Raw genomic sequence first — 23670 nt, forward strand, 5'->3', positions numbered from 1 at the left:
CGATTTAATAAATTGACTACTAAGATTTTGTTACATCAATGGAAAAAGAATTGAGAAACGTTAATAGAAATTTGATGTGGAATTCTTTATTCTCTCTAAGATATTTAGGTTTTCTTGCAGTTTTATGCATGTTGTGTTAGACATCTCGAGCAGTACTGATCAGATACCTTCCCTATAGGATCAATTTTTCAAATTTCTGTGTCGATTTTGCTACATGTTCTATTTCTACATTAGGTATTATGCAAATGCTGCACACTGTGAATAATAGCATTCACCGACTGCTAGTGGTAGATGTGTAGCACTACAAGCATGGCATGCATTCATTCATTCCTGCTACTCGCTGTAATTTCCACTCACCAGCAGTAAAGAAGAGGAGATAAATCATAATTCACTCATCTTTCCGCAGAGAATCATCTACGGTGGGGGAAGTATTCTTGCCCGACCTCAGTGTAGCAGAGACACCGAACATTTAGTGTATGAGTTACAATTCATCCATCATTTTCTATTCTCGTTCGCGGTGAATCCCCGTAAGACTGATGCACCAAAGATACCTGTGTCCGAACGTTGTGACTCCGCCAGAACAAACGCTGAATGATGTAAGTACTGTGGGAATCTCCATTCAGGTACTTTATGTCAAATAACCACGAGAAGCCTTCCACACCAGAAGCATGTCGCATGAAGTAAGGAGCGCCATTAATGCAAAAGAACCGCACTGTCAAAATTCCTAACGCTCGACAGAAACTGTCCACAAGCAGCACTGCAAATCGTACGCAATTTAGAAGATTACTGTTCAAATCATCTAAGCGTTTTCTGTGAAACATCTTCAGTCTTAAGTAATTGTGAATATTTTTCTTACAGATATTGATGGTTCAACGACAAGTCTTGCTGTATCTGACACAGGTAACTATCTCTTTTTTTGTGCGTTACGTTTCACTCTCTCCATATTTCCCTGTAAGGCCTTCTTACTCATTAACTAATATTTGTCGTAGCCCTGTAACAGCGAGAGACGTATTTCTATTTGAAATTTTCCTAAGAAAATATAAAAACTTTTCCATCAGCCTTCCTGACTGACACGAAGATTCTACATAATTTCTCCTCTGTTTCTTCATAAGGAAGCATGGAATGGTATAGTTTTAAGCTTTTCGTCTTTGTTTCCCACACTGTCCTACTATCTGAAAATATTTACTTTGTACTTGTTTCCACACCCCACATTGATGCCTAATTAACTTTCCACGTATTCTTCCGCAATTATTTTTCTTTTATTTTTTGAGGTATCATAGAATGACACAGCTAGTTACAACTGTTGTTAGTTAAACGACAAGAACCGTTACCTAATATAAACACTCTCGTAGAAAGGCGTAAATATAACTTATTTGTGTAGAGCGTAGAAATGTAGTTAGGAGCATTTATAATACTATTCACATATTGGTGTTTCTCTACCAAAATAGGAAAACCATCAGGGGCAGCCGTGTTTCAATATAATTGTTGTGCCAAGAACCAGAAAACATTCGATATTACAGTCCATTGCGTTCGATCATAGCAAACATTCTACGGTACTATGTGCTTGGAGCACGTCTTGATCAAGTAAGAAGTTCCGAAGTCAGCACGAAGAAGGTAGGCTAAACATTCTTGCGAATTCTCCATCACTTTGACACACCTATAGCCACTTCATGCCGTACATTGCCACGAATGCTGTGGATAACCGCGGGAGATCAACAAATGATAGAATGATATCGTTATAAGGAAAGTACACACTCATCTAGACATATCTCGTCACCGATAAACGTCCTTTGTTGAATAGTTCTGTGTCTCAAAGTCTTGCACAAAAGAATCTAAATTCTCGGTAGTCCTTATACAACATCTGTTTAACACCATCACAGCAGTAAATTTGTCGGCGTTTCTACTGTGAACAGTTGGGATAGTCCTTCGAATGGTATTCATGATAAAAGTGAAGATTATACAGGGAAATTGAGATAGCATGCAGTTTGATATTTTATTTTAGTACAGTTAAAATATCAAGCAGCATACTGTCTCCAGTTCTCTGCATAATGTCCTACTGTGACATATTATATACTGCAGGTCACACAGTAGAGAAACATATGATAAAAGTGAAGTTCAGGCTCCAGTATAAGCAACTATTTCTTTACGATACGAATATACTATGCGAAAGGGACTATTGAGTACACTATGTGGACCGAAATATCGCCATCGGCCTGGTTGTGGCTGAAATAATCCATTTCCATCTATGACAGAAATCACACAATTATTTATGTTCACACGTCGGATTCCTTATCGCCCATAGTAAGACCTGATGATGATGATGAAGTCCCATACTCCGTGACGGAGCGTAGGGGAACGATGCGGGAGACCCGCACCGCTGTACTAGGCAAGGTCCTACTGGAGGTGGTTTGCCGTTGCCTTCCTCCGACCGTAATGGGGACCTATGGAGACGAATATGACCAAAACGAGTAAGTGTGTTAAAAATTGTAGAATTAAATGGTAAAATACACTGCCAGAAAAATAATGCAACATACTCAAAGACAAGGTCATTTTATTGACAAGTGAGGTGAAACGTAGTTCATCATCGTAGGAGTATATAGTAACAGATTCAGACCAAATGAAGCACATATGCCCCAGTAAAGTGTGCCTGAACAGCCGCATCAATACAAAGTGCACCCTCTCTTCCCTTTTGGTGGCAACACAGACGTGTATTCCCTCACGCAAACATTTAAAAAGGTGACGAATTGCATCCTGCGGATAGATTGTCCCAAGAAACATCCTCCTTTTGTTACAATTCTGCAATTGTTCTCGCATGCCCTGAACCAGTAAGGTCCCACTTTATGATGTCCCAAACTTTTTCAATTGGCGAGGGATCTGGTGATCTTACTGGTCAGGGCAGTTGCCGCACACTGCGTCGCAGCAGCCACATCTGCACATGAACTATCCTGTCGAAGAAATGGCAGTCTGTGCAACGTAGCGGGCACTGGTTACTTTACACTGCAGAAACATCGAATGTGACTGGTAATTGTAACTGATGGCACCCCACCCCATGAATCAGGGGTGAGACCTGCTCGTCGTGGGCGAATGCACACTGGAATCTGCAACCCACAAGGTCTATGCCATACACGTGTACGTACACCACTCACATAAAGACAGAACCCACTCTCATTATCGAAGACAACAGGACGCCATTCCGCTCTCCAGTCAACTCTTTCACGACATCAGAGTAGCCATGCTGGGTGGTGTCACGGTGCTATGGTAGCCTGACCAGAGCACACTTTATCTTAGTATTGCAGCCACCAGACGGTTCCCAACGTCCCGTGATGACACAGCAGGTGCAACATATGCCCCGATTTCGTCCCTGGATAAAGTTCTCTCAGCCACCGATCCTTGCCTAATGCGTCGACCTTGACGCGTACCTGTACTACTCGGAAGTCCAGAATATGGTCTACCCAGCTGTGGGAATGTTCCATAGACCACTGCCGAAAGCAGCGACACACCGCCAGTACATTGTACTTAAGATGTGCAACAATCCTTCGATACATGTATCCAACTTCCCGAAAGCCCACAGTGCGACCCCGTGTAAATGGCTGAACCTGTTCAATAGGACGAAGTACTCGTTGATGGGCCACAGCTATACCCTAGAATAAATGTTGCCGACATTCTTCACCTCTAAACTGAGCACAGTTACTGCCTGCAGAGTCAAAACAGAAGGAGCACAGACAGGTCTCCTAAGCCCCATCTGATGGCCGATGACCGTGACAAATAAATCACTAACACTACAACCTCTCATTATGCACATATTATACTCTGGCGTCACCGAACACAGTCTTTGAGTGTGCTGTGTATTTCTCCGGCACTGTATTTTCTAAAAGTTCTCTTTTGAAGTACACACACACACACACACACACACACACACACACACACACACACACACACACACTTAAGCAAATAACCTATAAAAGGTTTTGTGTGTCAGTTCTAAAAAGTTTGGAGAAAAGCAAATAGAGAACGCTAGGAGAAATTATTAAACGGAGACGGGTCAGTGCTTTTTCATCCCCCCCCTTTGTGACGAGAAGGAAAATCACCACGACCGGACCGTTGATTTTGCAGACCGCAGCTTATTTCTCGACGTTTTCGGCCATTCCACCTTCATATGGCTTTATAACTTAATCACTTAACAGCGAAGAACTGGCTCGTAAGAGTATAGTACGTGTCTCTGCTGTGTTTCCCTATCACGCTTCCTTGTCTGTGATACCCCATTTTGCTGCATCCTGACTTGCCCAGGTGCACTACAGAATACTGCTTTCTTTGTCTGGACATTGAGTTGCATCGTGGAGTCATGACTCATTTGAAGTATTTTTTTCTGCTGGATACATCTCTTAAATGGCCTGGGGGGCACTGAGGGGATCACAGCAAACGAGAAACTTCGCCCTTGTCTCATGCCTCATCTGCTCCAATACCTTCAAGATCAGATATTAGTTATGCACCGTACACCGCAACTTCGTTTGATATGCGGATGCTGAGAACACGGCTTGGGAAAACCACTGAGCACTCATGTGAACTCCCCTGCTTACATCTATCAGTATACGTGGGAATAAAATCGAGTTGCTTGGATACAGTATTGCTGAAAAGAATTTAAAACCGAGACTAGATGTGGAATCCATTTTAATATTCGTAATATTAAAAAAAAAACACTTTGAGTCTTTTAAGAGAAGGAATCAGGATGTGGCAGTGGTTCTCATCCGAGACCCACAACAGAAACACCTTGATATAGGTGTAGCTGATTGCACAGTCGACACTGATGGCGAAAGTCAGAGCCGGAAAGTGTGACCGACCACATGTGTAGCACAAAGTGAGTGAGGTGATGGAACGTCGGGTCACTGCGGGTGGCGGCCGCAACGTCGCGTGGTGTTAAGAGGACGCTGACAGTCGATCCAGGACTTATTTTCTCCAGCTTTGGAGTAAAACATTAACTTTTGCTACGTAAATCTCTAAATGGTAGACATATGCACGGATTCCAAAGGGTCTCGCTGCTGTAACATGATTATTAAAATGTTGCTCCATGGACATGCGAACAACAGTGCGGGATAAGACAGGGAACATCTCATCAGAATTATCTGGACACCTATGAGTGGACATGAATTTGAGGTGAATTCACCCAGCGACATGATGGCCTGAACTCTGCTGAGGACACTGTCATTGAGGTGTCTGAAAGCCTGTGGAGGAATGTCAGCCGATTGTACCGCAAGAGCCGAAACCAGAGTTGGTAGTGGTGCTGGTCGCTGTGGCCTGGAGCAAAGTCTACATTGTAACTTATCCCAAAGATATTCCATTGGGCCAGGTCAGTACATTTAAAGACTGTTACTGTCCACAAGCTATTGCTTCATAGATGCAGCTTTGTGACAGGGTGTACTATCATGCTGATACAGTAATCGCGTCCGAATGTTCCTCTACTTTTTGAAGTAAAAAGGTGTAAAATGTGTTCATATCCTTCCTCATTCAGCGTTTTCTTCAGTGTAATAAGGAGGCCTAGCCCCAACGACGAAAAACTCTTCCGTTACTGTAAAAAGCTTCCTCCGTACTTCACCGTTGGTACTGCACGTAACAGCTGGTAAAGTTCTCCAGGCATTCGCCAAATACAAGCATTCCCCTAGGGTTGCCACCACGTATACGTGTTTCGTCACTCTACATCACTCATTTCCAGCCATCCACTGTCCAGTGTCGTCTCTCTTTACACCAACTGAAGCGTCGCTTAGCATTGTCTACAGACATGTGTGTGGCTTATGAGGAGCTCCTCGACCATTGCACTATATTCATTCTTAACTGTGTCATCTACATCTATGCTCCTCAGGGCACCTTAAAGTGTGTACTCTCTCTTGCCGCGTCTGCGACGCTTTCACGCTTACTAAATGAACCTGGATTTTCTCTGTTTCCTGTATTAGTGCTTTCACGTGCGGATGCCCTACTGACGAGAATGTCAGGTACTGGACTACATTTCCTGAGGATTCTTCCACTGATACTCAGTCCGACATCTGCCGTACCTGTGATTAGCTTTATGTGGTCATTCCACTTTAAATCTCTCCGTATGCATACTCCTAGATATTTTATTGAAGTACCTGCGTCCAGTGATTTTTGTAATCATACCTTTTCTATAAAAATTCATTGTGTTATCGGGACTCCTGGCAGCACTTAGGAATCAAGAGAATTCCTTCTGCAGCTTTTATGTGATTTCTTAGAACCACCCTCCGCTATGCTCGAAGGTCCCTGTCAGTCACTACATGATTCTTGTCCGGTCGAGATATAGCTGTGCTTGTTTCTTCTTAATTCCACTCCTCAATCATTTCGCCAACATTCGACTTGGGCAGGTTTAGAAGGGTTGAAATGTTTCTGATGGATCTGTTACTCAGATGACATCTGACGAAAATCCACGATCAAAGTCACTAAGCATTCCTCACCGTCCCACTTTGCTGTTATTGCTTCTCTACTGACAGCACAATACTTTCCGTCTCCTTTTATACCCTCGGATCCGCCTCTAGTGACGTCTAGTGGTCAATTCCGCATTAAGCATGGATATCCTGATACTTTTGATCACATAATCATACGTGTTTGCAGCAACATAAAGAGTTGGCGCCTGATATTAAATGGTGGTCCCCCACTCTCAAAACAAAGACTTCGATAGGAAGTACTAAATGCGTCTGTGACCAGGCTGATTCCCGCATGGTGAACTGCATCGTGGATCTTCAATTAAGACGGATGACTAGAGCCATGCATTGTACACTGAAGATCCAAAGAAACTGGTAAACATGCCTAATATCGTGTAATGTCCCCGCGAGCAGGCAGAAGTGCCGCAAAACGACGTTGCATGAACTCAACTAATGTACGAAGTAGTGCTGGACAGAATTGACACCATAATACTGCAGGGCCATCCATAAATACGTAAGAATATGATGGGATGGAGACCTCAACAGCACGGTGCATGACTTCCCAGATATGCTCTATAATGTTCATGTCTGGGGAGCTTGGTGGCCAGCAGAAGCGTTTAAATTCCGAAGAGTGCTCATGGAGCCACTCTGTAGCTATTCTGGACGTGTGGGGTGTCGCACTGTCCTGATGAAATTGCCCAAGTCCGTCGGAATGCACAATGGACATGAATGGATGCAGGTGAACGAACAAGATGCTTACGTATGTGACACTTGTCAGAGTCGTATCTAGACGTATCAGAGGTCCCGTATCACTATACACGCCCCACACCATTAAAGAGCTTCCACCAGCTTGAACAGTCTCACGCTGACAAGCATGGTCCATGGATTCCTAAAGTTGTCTCCATACGGTACACGTCCATCTGCTCGATACAATTCGAAACATGACTCGTCCGACCAGGCAACATGTTTCCAGTCATCAACAGTCCAATATCAATGTTGACGGGTCCGGGAGAGGCGTAAAGCTTTGTGTCGTACAGTCATCAAGGGTACACGAGGGGGCCTTCGGCTCCGAGAGCCCATATCGATGATGTTTCATTGAATGGTTCGCATGCTGACACTTGTTGATGGTCCATGATTGAAATCTGCAGCTACGGGCGGAAAGATTGCACTTTTGTAACGTTGAACGATTATCTTTAGTCCTCGTTGGTCTCGTTCTTGTAGGATCTTTTTCGGCCGCAACGATGTTGGAGATTTGATGTTTTAAGGGTTTTCTGATATTCACGCTACACACGTGAATTGGTCGTACGGAAAAATCCACTCTTCATCGCTACCTCGGAGACACTATGTCCCATTACTCGTGGGTGACTATAATCCCACTTCAAACTTACTTAAATCCGGATAACCTGCCGTTGTAGCAGCAATAACCGATCTAACAACTGCGTCAGACACTTGTCTCGCGCAGCGCCGTATTCTGCCTGTCTACATGTCTCTGTATTGAATACGCATGCCTATACCAATTTCTTTGGCGCTTCAGTGTACATTCATAATCCAGACGGGATCGTATAAGGGCTCAAGCAAACTGGAGAGGACTTGTTCTGTCCACTCCGCATTTCACGTAGGTTCGTGATGTGGTCTGTACTGCAAACACTGGTTCAGCTCTCTACAGTACCCTATCCTGTGCAAGCCATTCATCTACGAATTTAATCTGGTTATGCCGTAAATTTATTTTCTCCCCAATTATATTCAGTACTTCTTTATTATTTACACGATCTATCCATCTCATCTTCAGCATTCTTCTGCAGCACTGCATTTAAAAGGCTTTTATTCGCTTCTTGTCTCAACGGTTTATTGCCCACGTTTCACTTCCGTGACAACGGCCTTGCCGCAGTGGGTACACCGGTTCCCGTCAGATCACCGAAGTTAAGCGCTGTCGGGCGTGGCCGGCACATGGATGGGTGACCATCCGGGCCGCCATGAGCTGTTGCCATTTTTCGGGGTGCACTCAGACTCGTGATGCCAATTGAGGAGCTACTCGACCGAATGGTAGCGGCTCCGGTCAAAGAAAATCAACATAACGACCGGGAGAGCGGTGTACTGACCACACGCCCCTCCTATCCGCATCCTCATCTGAGGATGATACGGCGGTCGGATGGTCCCGATGGGCCACTTGTGGCCTGAAGACGGAGTGCTTTTTTTTCACTTCCGTACAAGGCTACACTCCATACAAATACTTTCAGAAAAGACTTCCTAAGAATTAAATTTATATTCGACGTTAAAAATATCTCTTCTTCAGTGACGCTTTTCTGTCGTTGCCAGTCTGCATTTTACATCCTTTCTACATCACCCATCATCAGCTATTTTACTGCCAGATATCAAAATTCATCCTCTAATCTTAGTGTCTTATTCTCTAATCTAATTATCTCAGCATCAACTGATTTAATTCGACTACATTCCATTTCCTTGTCTTGCTTCTGTTGATGTTCATCGTATAGCCTCCTTGCAAGAGACTATCCATTTAGCCGGCCGCTGTGGCCGAGCGGTTCTAGGCGCTTCAGTCCGGAACCGCGCTGCTGCTACCGTCGCAGGTTCGAATCCTGCCTCGAGCATGGATGTATGTGATGTCCTTAGGTTAGTTAGGTTTAAGTAGTTCTATGTCTAGGGGACTGATGGCCTCAGATGTTTAGCCCCATAGTGCTAAGAGCCATTTGAACTATCCACTTCCATTCAACTGCTCTTCCAAGTCTTTTTCAATCGCTGACAAAATTACAATGTGATCGACAAACCTCAAAGTTTTAATTTCTTCTTCCTGAACTTCAATTCCTTCTCCAGTTTTATCTTTGGTTTCCTTTACTGCTTTCTGCATGTACAATGGACTGCCGCCTGGTTTCTCTACAAGCTGTATATAACCTTTCATTCCCTATATTTTGCCCCTGCTCCCTTCAGAATTTCAAAGAATGTACCCCAGTTAACATTGTCAAAAGCTCTTTTTGTCTCCAAACGCTATAAACCAAGGTTTGCCTTTGTTAAGCCTACCTTGTAAGATTACTAGTAGGTTCAGTACTGCTTGCAATCTGTTCCATTTCTCCGGAGCCCAAACTGATCTTTCCCAAGGTTTGTTTCAACCAGATTCCAGCCTTACGTAAATAATTCGTGTCTGTATTTGGCAACCATGACTTATTAAGCTGATACTTCCATAATATTTATATCTGTCACTACGTATTTTCTTTGCATCTGGAATTATTACACGCTTATTGGAATCCAAGGGTATTTCACCTGTCATATAAATGTTACATACCAGGTGGAACAGTTTTGTCGTAGCTGGCTCTTCCAGGTACATCAGTAGTTTTGAGGGAGTATCATCTATTCCAGAGGCCTTGTTTCTGCTTAGGTCTTTCAGAGTTCTGTCAGATTCTTCTCGTAGTGTCATATCCCCCATTTCAACTTTATCTACTTCCCCTCCGCTTTCTATGATATTGCCTTACTTTCCCTCGTACAGCGCCTCTATTATCCTTTCGCCTTTCAGCTTTCCCTGCTTTGCTCAGTAGTAGTTTCCCTTCTGAGTTCTTGTTCTTCATACAGCTTCTCCTCTTTTCTCCAAAGGTCTTTTTAATTTTCCTGTAGGCGGTGTCTACCTTTCCTCTAGCTGTACGTGCATCTATAGCCGTGCATTTGTCCTCCAACCACTCCTGCTATCACGTTCTCTCAATCACATATTTTAGACACCTGTGTTTCCATTCACCCCCTTCATTTACTACAGTTTCATATTTTTTTCCTTCCATCAAATAAATTCAGTATTTCCTGTGATATCCAACGATTTCTACTAGGCGTTGTCTTTTTATCAGTTTGATCTTCTACTGTCGTCACTATTTCATCTCTCAAAGCTACCCATCCGTCTTCAACTGTATCTTTGTTCCACCTTCTTAATTTCCTATCTTTTAGAAAATTATTCAGTTTTAATCTACAGTTCATAACAGATGAATTACGGTCGATGGTTACATCTAGCAGAAGGATATGTCTCACAGCTTAAAATTTGGTTCCGAAATTTGTATGTTACCATTATATGATCAGTATGAAATATTCCAGTGCCTCCAGGTCTCCTCCATATATATATATAACCTTCTTTCGTGATTCTTAAATGAAGTGTTAGCGATAACTAAATGAAGCTCTGTGCAGAATTCTACCATCTGGTTTACTCTTTTATTTCTTTCCTTCAATTCATATTCTCTAACTATTCATCCTTCTCTTCGTGTCCCTTCTATGGAATTCCAGTCCCCCATCACGATTGAATTTTCCTCTCCCTTAACTATGTAGATAATTTCTTCTCTTTGCCAAACATTCTTTTAATTTATTTATCATCTGCCAAGTTAAGTGGCATACAAACTCGTACCATTGTGGTTGGTGTTGGCTACGTGTCTATGTCGGCTACGATAATGCGTTCACTATTGTCTTCGCAGTTGCTTAGTGTCATTCCTGTTAGACCTACTCCTTCATTACCCCTACTTGATTTCGTATTTACAACCCCATACTTACCCATCCAGAAGTCCTGTTCATTCTGCCACCCAACTTCACTAATTTCCACAATATCTGCCTTCAAGGTATCCATTACCCTTTTTAAATTTTCTAACCTACCTAACCGACTCAGGAACCTAACATTCCACGCCCCTCCCCGCAGAACGCCAGTTTTAGTTTTTCCTGATGCCGACATCCTCCTGAGTAATCCCAGCATGGGCGCTCGAGTGGGGAACTACATTACCTCCGTAATGTTTTCCCCTAGAGGATACTACCATCATTTAAAATTAGAGCTGCATCTCATCGAGGAAAGTAACGGCTGTAGCTTCCCACTGCTTTCAACCTTTCCCAGTACCATTACAGAAAGACCATGTTGGTTCATGTTACATGGCCAAATCAGTTATCATCCAGATTCTTGCCCCTGGAGCTAATATAAAGGCTGCTGCCCCTCTTCGGGAACCACACGTTGGTCTGGCATCTCTACATATACTCCTCCGTTTCAGCTGCAGTACGGCTATCTGTATCGTCGAGGCACGCAAGCCACCCCACCACGATAAGGTCCGTGCTTCGTGCAGGGTCATGTGTCTTAATATGTGTATTTGAACTTGCACGTGTTGAAATGCTGAGTGCTTTAACAGACGGCGCGTTCTAGTCTATAGTGTGTGGCAACCAGCTTAGTTTTTCATCGAATATGAGGCCCATTGCTACAGCCTTTTAACAAGTTGTTTCATGTGCGTTTTGAAGGCTGAGAGGCTGGAACAAGTGCAGAAAATTAAAAAGCCGTCCCTAAGTAAGGATCACTCTCCTTACCGTGTCGTAATACAGTTAGTACTACTAAAAAGAGGGTCACATATACAGTGCTGTTTTCTGATATACCATTCTCTTGTGTAATACGATTTGTTTGGACATTACCGTTTCTATATTTAAAATAATGTGGAGAAAGGAACAACCATAGCAATAACGAAAGACGTTTTCGGAAACCCCACGCGAGAATTTATTAGAGGATATTACACCTCGAAATAATATCGTAAGCCTTCGCAAGATTGAGAGAGGTACCTATTTGGTGGCGCCTGGGCTGGAAAACCTGTCGTATAGCCGCTTCTAACCGAGTTATCAATGATGGACTGATAGCTTCTGAAACCGCAATGAAAGCGAATAAAGAGCTGTATGGATTCTGAGATCGAGGCTAGGATACGGCTGAGCATTTGCTCCAAGATTTTACCCATGCAGCTAGTGATGGCAACACTAAGATAACTACTCAGAGATGTTCAATCTTTTCCTTTTTCGAGGACAGGGTTAAACCAGCTTCCATCCTCAACTCCGGGAATTGTTCAAAAATGAAAGAAAAAACATCGAACAGAATTCCCTTGGCGCTTCCATGCATCATGCTGTAATAAATGCTTTCATGACTTGGTGACTTCAGCTCCCTTATGGAGAAAGGACGGTTGTAAGCTTTGGTTGGCAGAACTAAAGCCACAGCTGTTTCTCTCAGCGATAGCTCGACGTTGACGGGAAGGTGGATCCTATCTGCTGGTAGCAGTTGTGTGAGTGAAATGTACTGCCACAGACTGGGCTTGGTCTTTGGAAAATGCATAGGGTCGACAAAAATGTGAAACAGCCAACCACGCAACACATTACCACGTTTAATACGGTATAGAAAACTGTTGGTAATCTAAACAGCTTCCAGTCTTCTCGAAATAAATAAAGATGTTGTTTTTGCACTATTAGTCCCACTTCTTGAAATACCAAACACTTCAGCTACCTTACTAACGGAATCACCATCCATGTCAGCACTAACAATTCGTCAAGTTCAAATTCACTTGTTGTTGTTGTTGTTGTTGTTGTGGTCTTCAGTCCTGAGACTGGTTTGATGCAGCTCTCCATGCTACTCTATCCTGTGCAAGCTTCTTCATCTCCCAGTACCTACTGCAACCTACATCCTTCTGAATATGCTTAGTGTATTCATCTCTTGGTCTCCCCCTACGATTTTTACCCTCCACGCTGCCCTCCAATACTAAATTGGTGATCCCGTGATGCCTCAGAACATGTCCTACCAACCGATCTCTTCTTCTGGTCAAGTTGTGCCACAAACTCCTCTTCTCCCCAATCCTATTCAGTACCTCCTCATTAGTTATGTGATCTACCCATCTAATCTTCAGCATTCTTCTGTAGCACCACATTTCGAAAGCTTCTATTCTCTTCTTGTCCAAACTATTTACCGTCCATGTTTCACTTCCATACATGGCTACACTCCATACAAATACTTTCAGAAATGACTTCCTGACGAATCTATACTCGACGTTAACAAATTTCTCTTCTTCAGAAACGCTTTCCTTGCCATTGCCAGTCTACATTTTATATCCTCTCTACTTCGACCATCATCAGTTATTTTGCTCCCCAAATCAAATTCACTTATCTCCGACATAATACACTCCCATCTACACAGAACTCTACTCTCACCACGCTTGAGAAATGAAACGTATTGAGTCCACTGCAGAGGTGCCGTTCATGGTCAATTAGAACAGCGCAACCTGTACTATTACAGAAAATCCTTCTATGGACAATCAAACAAACATTTTGAAAATGATAACTACAGGGAATCAAATACTGACCTTAAGAAGTAAACCGTTAAGTTATCAACGTACTTTTTGAGTCGTTTTCTACGAAGATAGCACATCTCTGGGTCTTCTATAATGGCTACATCATCATTTCTACATCATTTCATTCTGTTGTGGACGAGGTTCACTTTGTTCTCCACTTCTCTCAAACTGGTGATAGTTTCAATAATTTCAAATGTGTGTACGGAAAGCTGTTAAGTTACGTCAGAGTGGTGGAAATTTAACCAAGATAGTATACACTGAAGGGAAAAAAATCCCAACACCAAGAAATAATTAATGTAAAGTAATGGAATTTCGGGAATACATTCATGTGGGCAATATATTCAAGTGATTAACGTGGCAGGATCACAGGTTAGTGTTAATTCGAGAAAAGCCATTGCAAATGAGAAATGCTGATACGTAAACAAACAGTGTAACCGCCAGAACGTTGAATGCAAGCACGCAGACGTACATGCATTGTGTCGTATACGCGTCGGATGTCAATTTGTCGGATAGAGTTTTATGCCTGTTGCACTTGGTCGGTGAATGCAGGGATGTTAATGCTGGTTTTAAATGACGACAGAGTTGTCGTCCGATGATGTCCCATACGTGCTCGACTAGGGATAGAGCTGATGATCGAGCAAGCCAGGGCAACATGACAACACTCCGTAGAGAATGTGGGTTACAACTGCGGTCTATGGGCGAGCGTTACCCCTGTAATGTTGCGTATGAATGGCAGCACAATAGGTCGAGTCAGCAGCCTGACGTACAAATTTGCAGTAAGGATACGTGGGATAACCACGAGAGTGCATACGGCACTGCACCCCAAACCATAACTCAAGGTTTAGATCCAAGCCGCAGACAAAATGACTTCATCTTCGTACATCCATATTTAAACTGGATGAAGGTCGGACACAGCTGGTAGGATTTTTATTAAAAATGAAATCCCTCCAGCTGTACTTAAGATTTTATACGAGGCCTGTTCAGAAAGTAAGCTCCGATTGATTGCCAAATTGAAACCACAGTGAACATCAGAAATGTTTTACTTGTAACAATTAGCTACACCTTTCAGCTACTTCTCTACGTAGTCGCCGTTCTGACTTAGACTTTTGTCATAGCGTTGTACCAACTTTTCAATAGCCTCATCATAGAAGGCAGCCGCCAGTGCTTTCCGCCAATTCTCCACGCTGGCCTACACCTCGTTGTCTGTGTCAAAATGTTGTCTTCAAAGACAGCGGTTCATGTGACCAGAGATGAAACTCAGGGGGAGACAATTGCGGACTGTATTGTGGGTAATCTCACATTTCCATTTGAAAACGATGCAGGAGCATCTTCATTGCCCCTGCAGAATGCGGCTGAGAATTGTCTTGAAGAAGAAACAGCACGACAGTTATGTAATGTTAGCTGCATAGCTTCAGGCGAAATTTCGCACCAGGCCCTCGTACTTGGCGGCAGACACTATTTTATAGACATCTTTACGCACTCACTGCGAGCTCAGAAATGAGAAGAGCGACGTGATGCTAACTGGGGTTATACTAGAGACACTACCCAACACATCTGTGCAAAGCTTTTCGGATTTTCATAGTCGTTTCCATTTCGCGACCGATCGGAGCTTACTTTCTGAACGCCCCTCGTATTTACTTCGCTACTAGTTTCGACGTTGCGTCAACGCCATCTTCAGGCCCGTACATTTTGATGAAATCACTTGTGTGTGTCTCAGTCTAGAAGTCCGCGGTGAGACCAACAAGTGCTCCACATGGATGGATGGCAGTAACTAGAGTCACTAGTGATACTGCCCGCCGTCATTGTGGAGCACGTGTTGGTCTCACCGCGGACTTCTAGACTGAGCCTGAAGATGGCGTTGACCCAACGTCGAAACTAGTAGCGGAGTAAATATAAAATCTTAAGTACAGCTGGGGAAATTTCATTTTTAATAAAAAGATGACTTCAGGCGCTCACCTGGCCTCCTCCTAACCAACTTACGGCCATCGCTGGTACCGAGGCAGAACTGGCTTTCAGCAGAAAACAAAGACCTCCATTCCTCCCTACAATGGGCACTCATTTGTCACCTCTGAATTCGCAAAAGGTGGCTGTTTGGGATACACATGCTACAGGGCGTCTGTCTCGGAACTGTCCTTGAAGTAATCGATTTGCAATAGTGCGTTGTATAACAGCGGTGCCTGCTGCTGAAGTCACTGCTGCAGTGATCTGCGCCAGAGCCACACGCCGAACACGATGGTCTTCTGTCTCTGTAGTGCCACGTGGCCGTCCGCATCCCAGTCTTCTTTCGTCCGTACCTTCCTGTAACCACCGCCACCAGCAATCACGTACAGTGTCTACATTCCTGCCAAGTCTTTCTGCAGTACCGTGGAAGGAACATCCAGTTTTTCGTAGCCCAGTTACGTAACCTCGTTCAAACGCAGTGAGATGTTGCTAATGGGGTCTTCGTCGTCGTAAAGGCATTCTTTACAAACATCAACTCACCATGTCCAATCTCAAACGTAATAAAGCTCACGACCGTTACAGTGCGCATGTAAAGAAAACCTGATTTGGATCCCCATAATGGCGCTACTAGCGCCACACTTCTGAGACTGGCGAGCAATTTGTGTAGAAGTCATCTTTCAGAAGTAGGTACAGCCTAACCAAATTTCGTTTAACTTGCACAACTCTTTCTTTCGACTGGAAACTACAACCAGTTCATATTGTTCCCAGACAATTTGTTCTTCTTCACTAGTACAGAATCGTGCTTACCAGCCATTGTTTCCCTTAATAGTTCTCATTTCTCAAGGTGATTCGTGATAGCTACATGGCTTTCGTGTGAAATTTTTTCCACAAAATTTAAAAGAAGAATCAAATCTGAATTTTAAATTTCCGACAATGTTTACAATTTAATCTTAAATGAAATAAAAAATGAATAATTTACTAGGAAGCCTTGTACATCTAGGTTTTAATAACCGATAGTGAAGCTGAAATACAAACAGAAATTTAATACCGTTAAAACAGTTGTATCATCCACACATTCAATGTATGTCACTTACTGAGAAGCAAATACAAAAGGGAACGCTTGTAAACATTGGATGAAAGAAGCAATAAATCGTCGGTTGTACCTGACGTAAGGAAACCCTTTGTAAGAAACGATCGTAAGAGCTGCCTTTAAAATTCACACGCCAATGGTACGTCCTATCACGATGAGAGCCATTGGTACACATGTAAGTTTGCACAATGCTCTCTCCATAAGAAATGATAACATAAGCTGTTTGCGTAGCACTCGCAAGTAATACACTTTCGTGTAATTGTTCTAGCCATAGAATTACAAAGTACTCGGCAGTCACAACAGAAAGAACCTTCAGTGTATTTTATAACATATTTTTCTAATAACTGAACGTAAAACTAGATGTAACCGTAAGCGGCTTTTCCTTATTTCATTTTTTTTAAAGAAAAAGTCATCTTAAGCAATGTCTCCGGTGGTATATCATAAATACGTTGCCTGTTACCGTTGTCACTTTTACGGTAATAGCGCGGTATGTTTTGTTGTTTATTTAAAAGACCATATTTTCAGTTATACTTTGCTACTTGCTTTCTTACGTCTTCCTCATACATTCTAAAGACTCTGTTACGCTTCACAAACAGTCTTTCACAGAAATCCAATACACGAACGTTTGAAAAACTTTCAACGTCTAGAATGAGTGACCAGAATGAATGCATCTTCGAAGGAACAATGTGCCACTTACGAGTGATTGACGTTGCAGAGAGATGGCGTACAGGTAGGCTCAGCAATGTCTTCTTCCCTGCGCCGAAGATACTGCTACGTCAGGCTCAGGCATTGAGGATCAGTCACACAAACTGGAAATACGAAAGCAATTAGCAGTATGGTCCACCTACAGCAAAGTGCCAAGTATCAGCATGTGAAGGACTTTGAATGGGGAAGAACGGTTGATCGAGACATTTGGTCTCCTGTGAAGCAGTGATGTATGCGTGGAACCAGTGAATGAAAGAAGGACGAATGACGCAGCAAACTGGTACTGGGCCATAGAATCAACCCGATCCTGAGCAGACAACGACCTTGTCCGCGTTTCTTCATCCTCAACGTTGGCTCGAAGTTGTATTAAGCGAGTTTCCTAATACAATTAGAGCATGCAACTCGAGTCGCATCAAGGAAGTTGCATATGAAAATACTCTGATTCTGGCGGCATCAGTCTGTTATGTCATACGAAGTTAAAAATCATTTTAGCTTTCTGGTGCCGCTAGTCTTCCCACATCGGTTTGTGTCGTTCAACTGCCGCCTGGAGGCTACAATTCGAAACACTATCACCCTGTTTATATTTTTCCAATTGGCCACGAAATCCACGTGAAAGAATGATTTATTTGTAATAGGTAGAGACTCAGGTTGTAGCGGCCAATTTTGTGAATTTATATGCAGAATAAATCCACTTTCACAAATTCTTGAGTCATTCTCTTTTACAAGTGTTAAAAAATTATCAAAATACAAGTAAGGTAATTTGTGAGACTTGGATAAAAATTTTATTTGTTATTGATGTATTCGGAATCAACACAGAGATGACAACATTACATGTTACATGGGAACATCTCAGCAATCATGACAAAATTATAGTCTTTACATTAACAGAAAAATGGAAAAGGAATCCCATTTAGACAATTCCGGTCGCTTGATATCGTAGTAAAATATCCGCTGTGAACTGCTGTTGTTGGTGCTGCCATCTACAGAACAACAATAGAAACTAACACAACTCCGTCAGCCTTTGCCTGCTGGTGCCGCTTAGAAGCAAGACAGTTCTTGAAGGTTTCATCCGTTTTCTTATTCTAGCTGTGTTATTTAATCGAGGTAAGTGTGAGTATTCTTATCATTTTTGTAGAATACTTGTGATTTATAAGTCGGCTACAAATAGCAAATCAAAGTTTTTGACATGTAATCTGAACTCCAACGTTTCAACTAATTAGCTAGACATGTAATGACTTTTAGGTGGGCGAGAAATCGTAAAAGAATTTCGAATAAGGCCATATGGACACAAGAGCAGCTTCAACATGCTATTAAGGCTTGTGAAGATGGGAAATCAATAAGGTCAGTGGAAAAAGAAAGAGGAATTCGTTTCTGGCCCCACCAGGGGAGATTAAAGAAGGGAATGGAGGAGGACTCTAGAATGGGTCATATATCGGTGTTCACTGTTCACCAGAAGAAGCAAATTGCAGGAGATGTCAAGAAGTTAGCAAACATGTTTTACGGTGTCTTTCTTCTGGATCTTAGAAGCGCTGCATATGGATTTGCAGGCAGTTACAAAATAGTTAAAAATTTCAACCTGGTTGCGTGCATGGCTGGTTAGAGAAATACCATCATTTATGTAAGGAGGCCAGCTAAGCTTCAATAAGGAAGAAGTGTCCACCTTCTGTGACAACTTCCAAAAATCATGGAAAAACGCCAGCCAACCTCAACCTGTACCTACAATATGGATGAAACGGGAATAGTCACTATGCAAAAATCTGGAACTATTATCGCTCCTGAAGAATAGAAACGCGTCAGTTCCCTAACATGCAAGGAACGAGAATAAATCATTACTGTAATTTGTTCAATGAGTGTTGCTGGAATTTTTGTCCCTTCTATGATGATCGGCGCGAGGTAGTGGATGAATCCCACCCTAGCGAAAGGTGTACCACCAAGTGCAACATTTCACTGTTCTAAGAACGACTGTAGCAACGGACAGCTTTTCACATGTGGCTACATTATTTTTTGGAGAACGTGAAACCGAGCAAAAACATGGTGTTCTTAAACAACCACTGCAGTCATTCCACGACTGAAGCCTATGAACCTTGCAGTAAAAATGAATAGTGATGGTGTCACTGCCTCAACACTGCTCTCACAGGCTCCATATGCTACACGTCATCTTCTTCGATCCACTAAAAAAGCCTAAAATAAAGTTTATGACACGTAGACATAAACGGATCATCTGAAAAAAATTACATCTGACGGCTTTGCCCTCCTTTGAACCAAGTATATTCGAATGTGGCTAACATTCGAAAGCCACTTCAGGATTCCGATGTACTGCCGTTTGTCCTCCCAATAGAGAACTCATTGAGACAAATTTCCGGGAGCAACTTCAGTGGCTCGAGGAGACCAACCTTCTGTACCCAAACGTCCCTGAAACTGCAGACCAAGCACCAGCAGGAGGTCCTCTGGATGAAAGATCCAGTAACGCAGTTAACACTCAGAATGCAATATCTTCCAGCCAAAGGACGACATTCCCAGAAATATCTCCAATTCCGAATCCAAGGGACGTCCCAAAGACTAGACAAGGACAGAAACAGCAGCGATCACAAATCCTGAGTCACCCATGAAGGAATTTCTTTAAGCTAGAAGGGCAAACACAGACGGAAAGGTATACAAAGAGAAATCGAAACCTTTGCAGAAGAGGAAACCAATTCTTCAGAACAAAATTGTCCCAAGAAGAACCTAGCAGCTTCATTTGATGATACTACATCGTAAAGTGACAATGACAACCTGTTCGACGGTAATTCGAACGGCGTCTTTGAAATTCGTGGAGAAAAGTGGATAGCGTCAGCAGACTATTGAAAGGAGAGCAAAATATGGTACAGTTGTACAATCTGTGATCAATGGGCACATTCAGATTATTCTGAGTATGGTGAACCAGACTACTGTACTTGTGATTTTTGTGTAAAGGTAACTGCAAATTAAGTAGGAAACATTCACTTGTTCATATTTCATCAAGCTATTATTTTTGTGAATTTCGCATTCCTTACATCCCACAATGTGGAGTTTAAATATGATTCTGCATACATTCTTCTCAATCTGAGAGTTGGGTTCCTTCATTATTATCTTATATTTGTGTTTTCCTATGTGGCCATGTAACATTTACTCCTTAAATTTAATTGTGTACTTTGCACATTAGAGCCATTACATAATAATGCAAAACAACATTGTTCCTACATTTATATATTTCAGATGATACAAATATGCCATTCAATAAATAAGCACCATTGTTTCTGATATTCTAGTTCTGATTCCTCCTAAAATGACTGACACTTCCGTCATCTCCTCGACCTTTCAATATTTTATTTGCAAAACTTACTGATAATGAGTTTTGTCATTCCTCTTGTGAGTGCACAAAACAAATGTAAATTCTGAACAAAATTGTATGTTTATATCATCTGATCCATTAATGACAGTTGCAATTAACATTGAAGATACGTTACATTGAAGGTAAACAGTTATTACTAAATAATAACAGAAGCCCTCCTGAAATTTTCCAGTATTATTTCAAAAAGTGGATAAAATTAAATTTCTAGTCTCTGACAACTGTCATTCAGTACTAGCACTACATTCAAATTCTAGCCATAACAGTATAACGTGGTCGTACAAACCTTCCAATATCTCAAAACGGGTACGACAAGACCAATTTCTCTAGGCTATCGGCAAATAATTTCGGTATGACTTAAGCTCCACTCTAAATGCCGACTTTTCGTGTCTACAGAAGAAAAAGGGTCGAATTTTGTGATTAAGTGCAGTAGCGAGAATCGGCAGGGTGCCAGGTATCACGCAACAGCGAGTACATAGCCAGAGCCAGGGTGGCAGCGAACACCGGATGGAAATTGAACACAGCTAATTATACTCACTATACATCTAGCGCAAAATAAGGGAACACTAAGTTTTCCGAGACAATAGTAAGCACAGGGGTAGAAGATGACAGTGGGAGGGGTTCAGGAAAGGGAACATATTCGTCATGCGAAGCCAATGACAGGCATTAAACGCAGTATATGAACAGACTCCTCTCTCCCTCGGCCCAGGCTCTGGAAAGTTACTAAGAATGAGCGAAAATTAGAGCCCGTGAGGACGCACTTCTTGCCATAAACAGATAGGGATGAAGGTGAAAGGCTGAACAAGACCAGGGAGCTCGGCGCTGCTCGAGAGAGTAGCAGGGTCTGCGGGTCATAGAGAGAGAGAGAAGTGGAGAGTCTGAGAGTCAGGAATTCTGTCTGTCACTTAACAGTGATATTCAGTAGAGACGGAATGGTGCCATCAAATCACCATCTCCGTATAAAGAATTGGTCTCTTTGTGGAAACGAAGCCCTTCCAGTAACGGCAGCAGAAGAGAAGCCTTTTTAGTAAATAAACTAGGAACTGTAACGAACTATTTGTGGAGATCATCTCAAGCTACCTTTCAATCCTTATCCTATTTTGCAAAGAGGAGTGGCTAGGTCAAGACTCCCTTTCACATAGGCCAACAGGTCAATTCATTCGTAATGAGCACCTGTCGCTTAATCGCTAACAACACTCCCATTTGGAATGCAACAAAAGTAAGACAATTCTGACGCCTAGATGTCGGATTATGCACAAAAAGGTTAGACAGAAAGGGTTCTGGGAGACATACTAAGTCCACATAGCGACTGTGGCACGCAGCGGCAAGTTGTGGGGACTTTCAAATTACAATCGGATAGAAGTCCTGTCCCACGACAACAGAGTTCGAACAGACCCCGTTCCATGGTCCCAGTGGGTAGAGGCTAATGGCAGCAGAATTGGCATTCAGGGGAGCGACGGGTGGTGCAGCCAAGCAGAGCCGTATCTGAAGCGAAGCAGATAGCGGGCACAAGGGCGTGCCTGACCAGCCGGAAGTCCACAAGGCCACGGCGGCAGATCAGCTTCCAGGATAGCGACAGGCGGTGCAGCCAAGCAGAGCCACTAACGCCGACCACATAGCGGGCACAAGGGCATGCCTGACCAGCCGGAAGTTCACATACAAGGCTAAGGGTACGGTCTCGATAATAACTATAGCAGCTGTCGTAAGCGACAAGGCAAGTGTACTATAGCCAACCTCTCCAGTGGTATCAAAGGAAGTGGTACATATCTAAAGCAGATTGTAACAGTTGTAAATCTGTTACTTGTTAGCAGTATGGTGTTAAAGCGGCCCCCCTAGCGATGTGAACACTTCTGGAAACTGTAAAATAAATGCTTAAGAATCGTTGTGTGTTATAGGAAAATCTGTTGACAGTAATAAGAGGGACCAAAGACAATTCGTGGAACATGTAGATTCCGCGTTTGAACTAGTGAAACCATAGTAACAAGAGATTCTGTTTAAATTTGTTAAGGTAAAAGTAATTGGTAAAACAAGATCGAGGCTGCAAGTGTGTGACAGAATGGGCACATGAGAAGGGCTACGAAGAATTATGGAAGAAAACTATCCGAGTAAGAGAACATCAGATTACAGTTCTTGCAGAATGTTCCAGGCAAGGCAACGCCGAGTACATCCTACATCGTTATGGACAAATAACATCGACGAAATGTAGTCACGCTTTTGTGAAGCTGTGAACGAGGTTATAAGCATCGAAAGCCAAAATGGTGTCATGGAGTTGATATATTCCTTAGGTAGAGGATATTCCATAGAATAGCTGAGTAACGAAAGGGGTTCAGACTTTAGTTAGGAGTCAGGGTAACGAAATTGGATTAGCTGTCACAGTGGAATGGGCACACTAGGGAGAAAGTGCACTGTCGTCAATCGAAGAAAGACGAATAACCACAAGAGTAGGACGGAGCATCTAAATGAAAGGGTAAGGACATCTAACGAGAGTAAAGAAATATGATGTTTCACATGGGGATTTCGTGGTCATTAGCGAGCAAATGTCGTAGGAATAATGCAGGTGGAGAAGTTCTCGCTATGACAGCCAAACAGTTCACAAACTGTTGGTGTAGTTGAGACAAGCCAGGTTATACAAGTGCAGAATGCATGGCTTGAACAAGAAAAGTCACAGGAATAGATCTCAGCTCGTTAAGAGGAAACTGTAGTGAGGTTAATGGGTCACATTCACTAAGGAAATGGTGATTCCCAGGGTGAGAGACGTGACTTATTATGAATGTATCGAACAGGACAGTATGCTAAGGATCTTTGCAAAGAACCTTGGTACGCATGGAGGAAGAACAGAGGATCACTGTCCAACAAGACAGGGAAAGTAGTCCAAGGGAACTAAAATGCCGCAAGTTTGTGCACTCAAGCATTGTTGCACTAGAAAAACCCATAGTAAGGATAATAGACCATGTCACAGAGAACAATGTGATAATACTAGGCTATACTGTATAGAGTTAAATAAGAAATTAAAGTTGTTAATAGATACATAAA

At 42.7% G+C, this 23670-nt stretch overlaps 1 protein-coding gene and 1 pseudogene across 1 annotated transcript in view; both read left to right on the forward strand.

The window, feature by feature from the left end:
* The window catches only part of LOC126249471 (uncharacterized), a 293036-nt gene that overhangs the window by 54655 nt on the left and 214711 nt on the right, over positions 1 to 23670 (forward strand). The window contains exon 3 of the mRNA XM_049951125.1: positions 859 to 900. Coding sequence (XP_049807082.1) covers positions 859 to 900 — 42 coding nt within the window. The remainder of the gene's footprint in view (positions 1 to 858; positions 901 to 23670) is intronic.
* LOC126250497 (5S ribosomal RNA) lies at positions 8295 to 8412 on the forward strand (annotated as a pseudogene).

Source organism: Schistocerca nitens, chromosome 3, assembly GCF_023898315.1.
Source record: "Schistocerca nitens isolate TAMUIC-IGC-003100 chromosome 3, iqSchNite1.1, whole genome shotgun sequence".
Taxonomy (NCBI): domain Eukaryota; kingdom Metazoa; phylum Arthropoda; class Insecta; order Orthoptera; family Acrididae; genus Schistocerca; species Schistocerca nitens.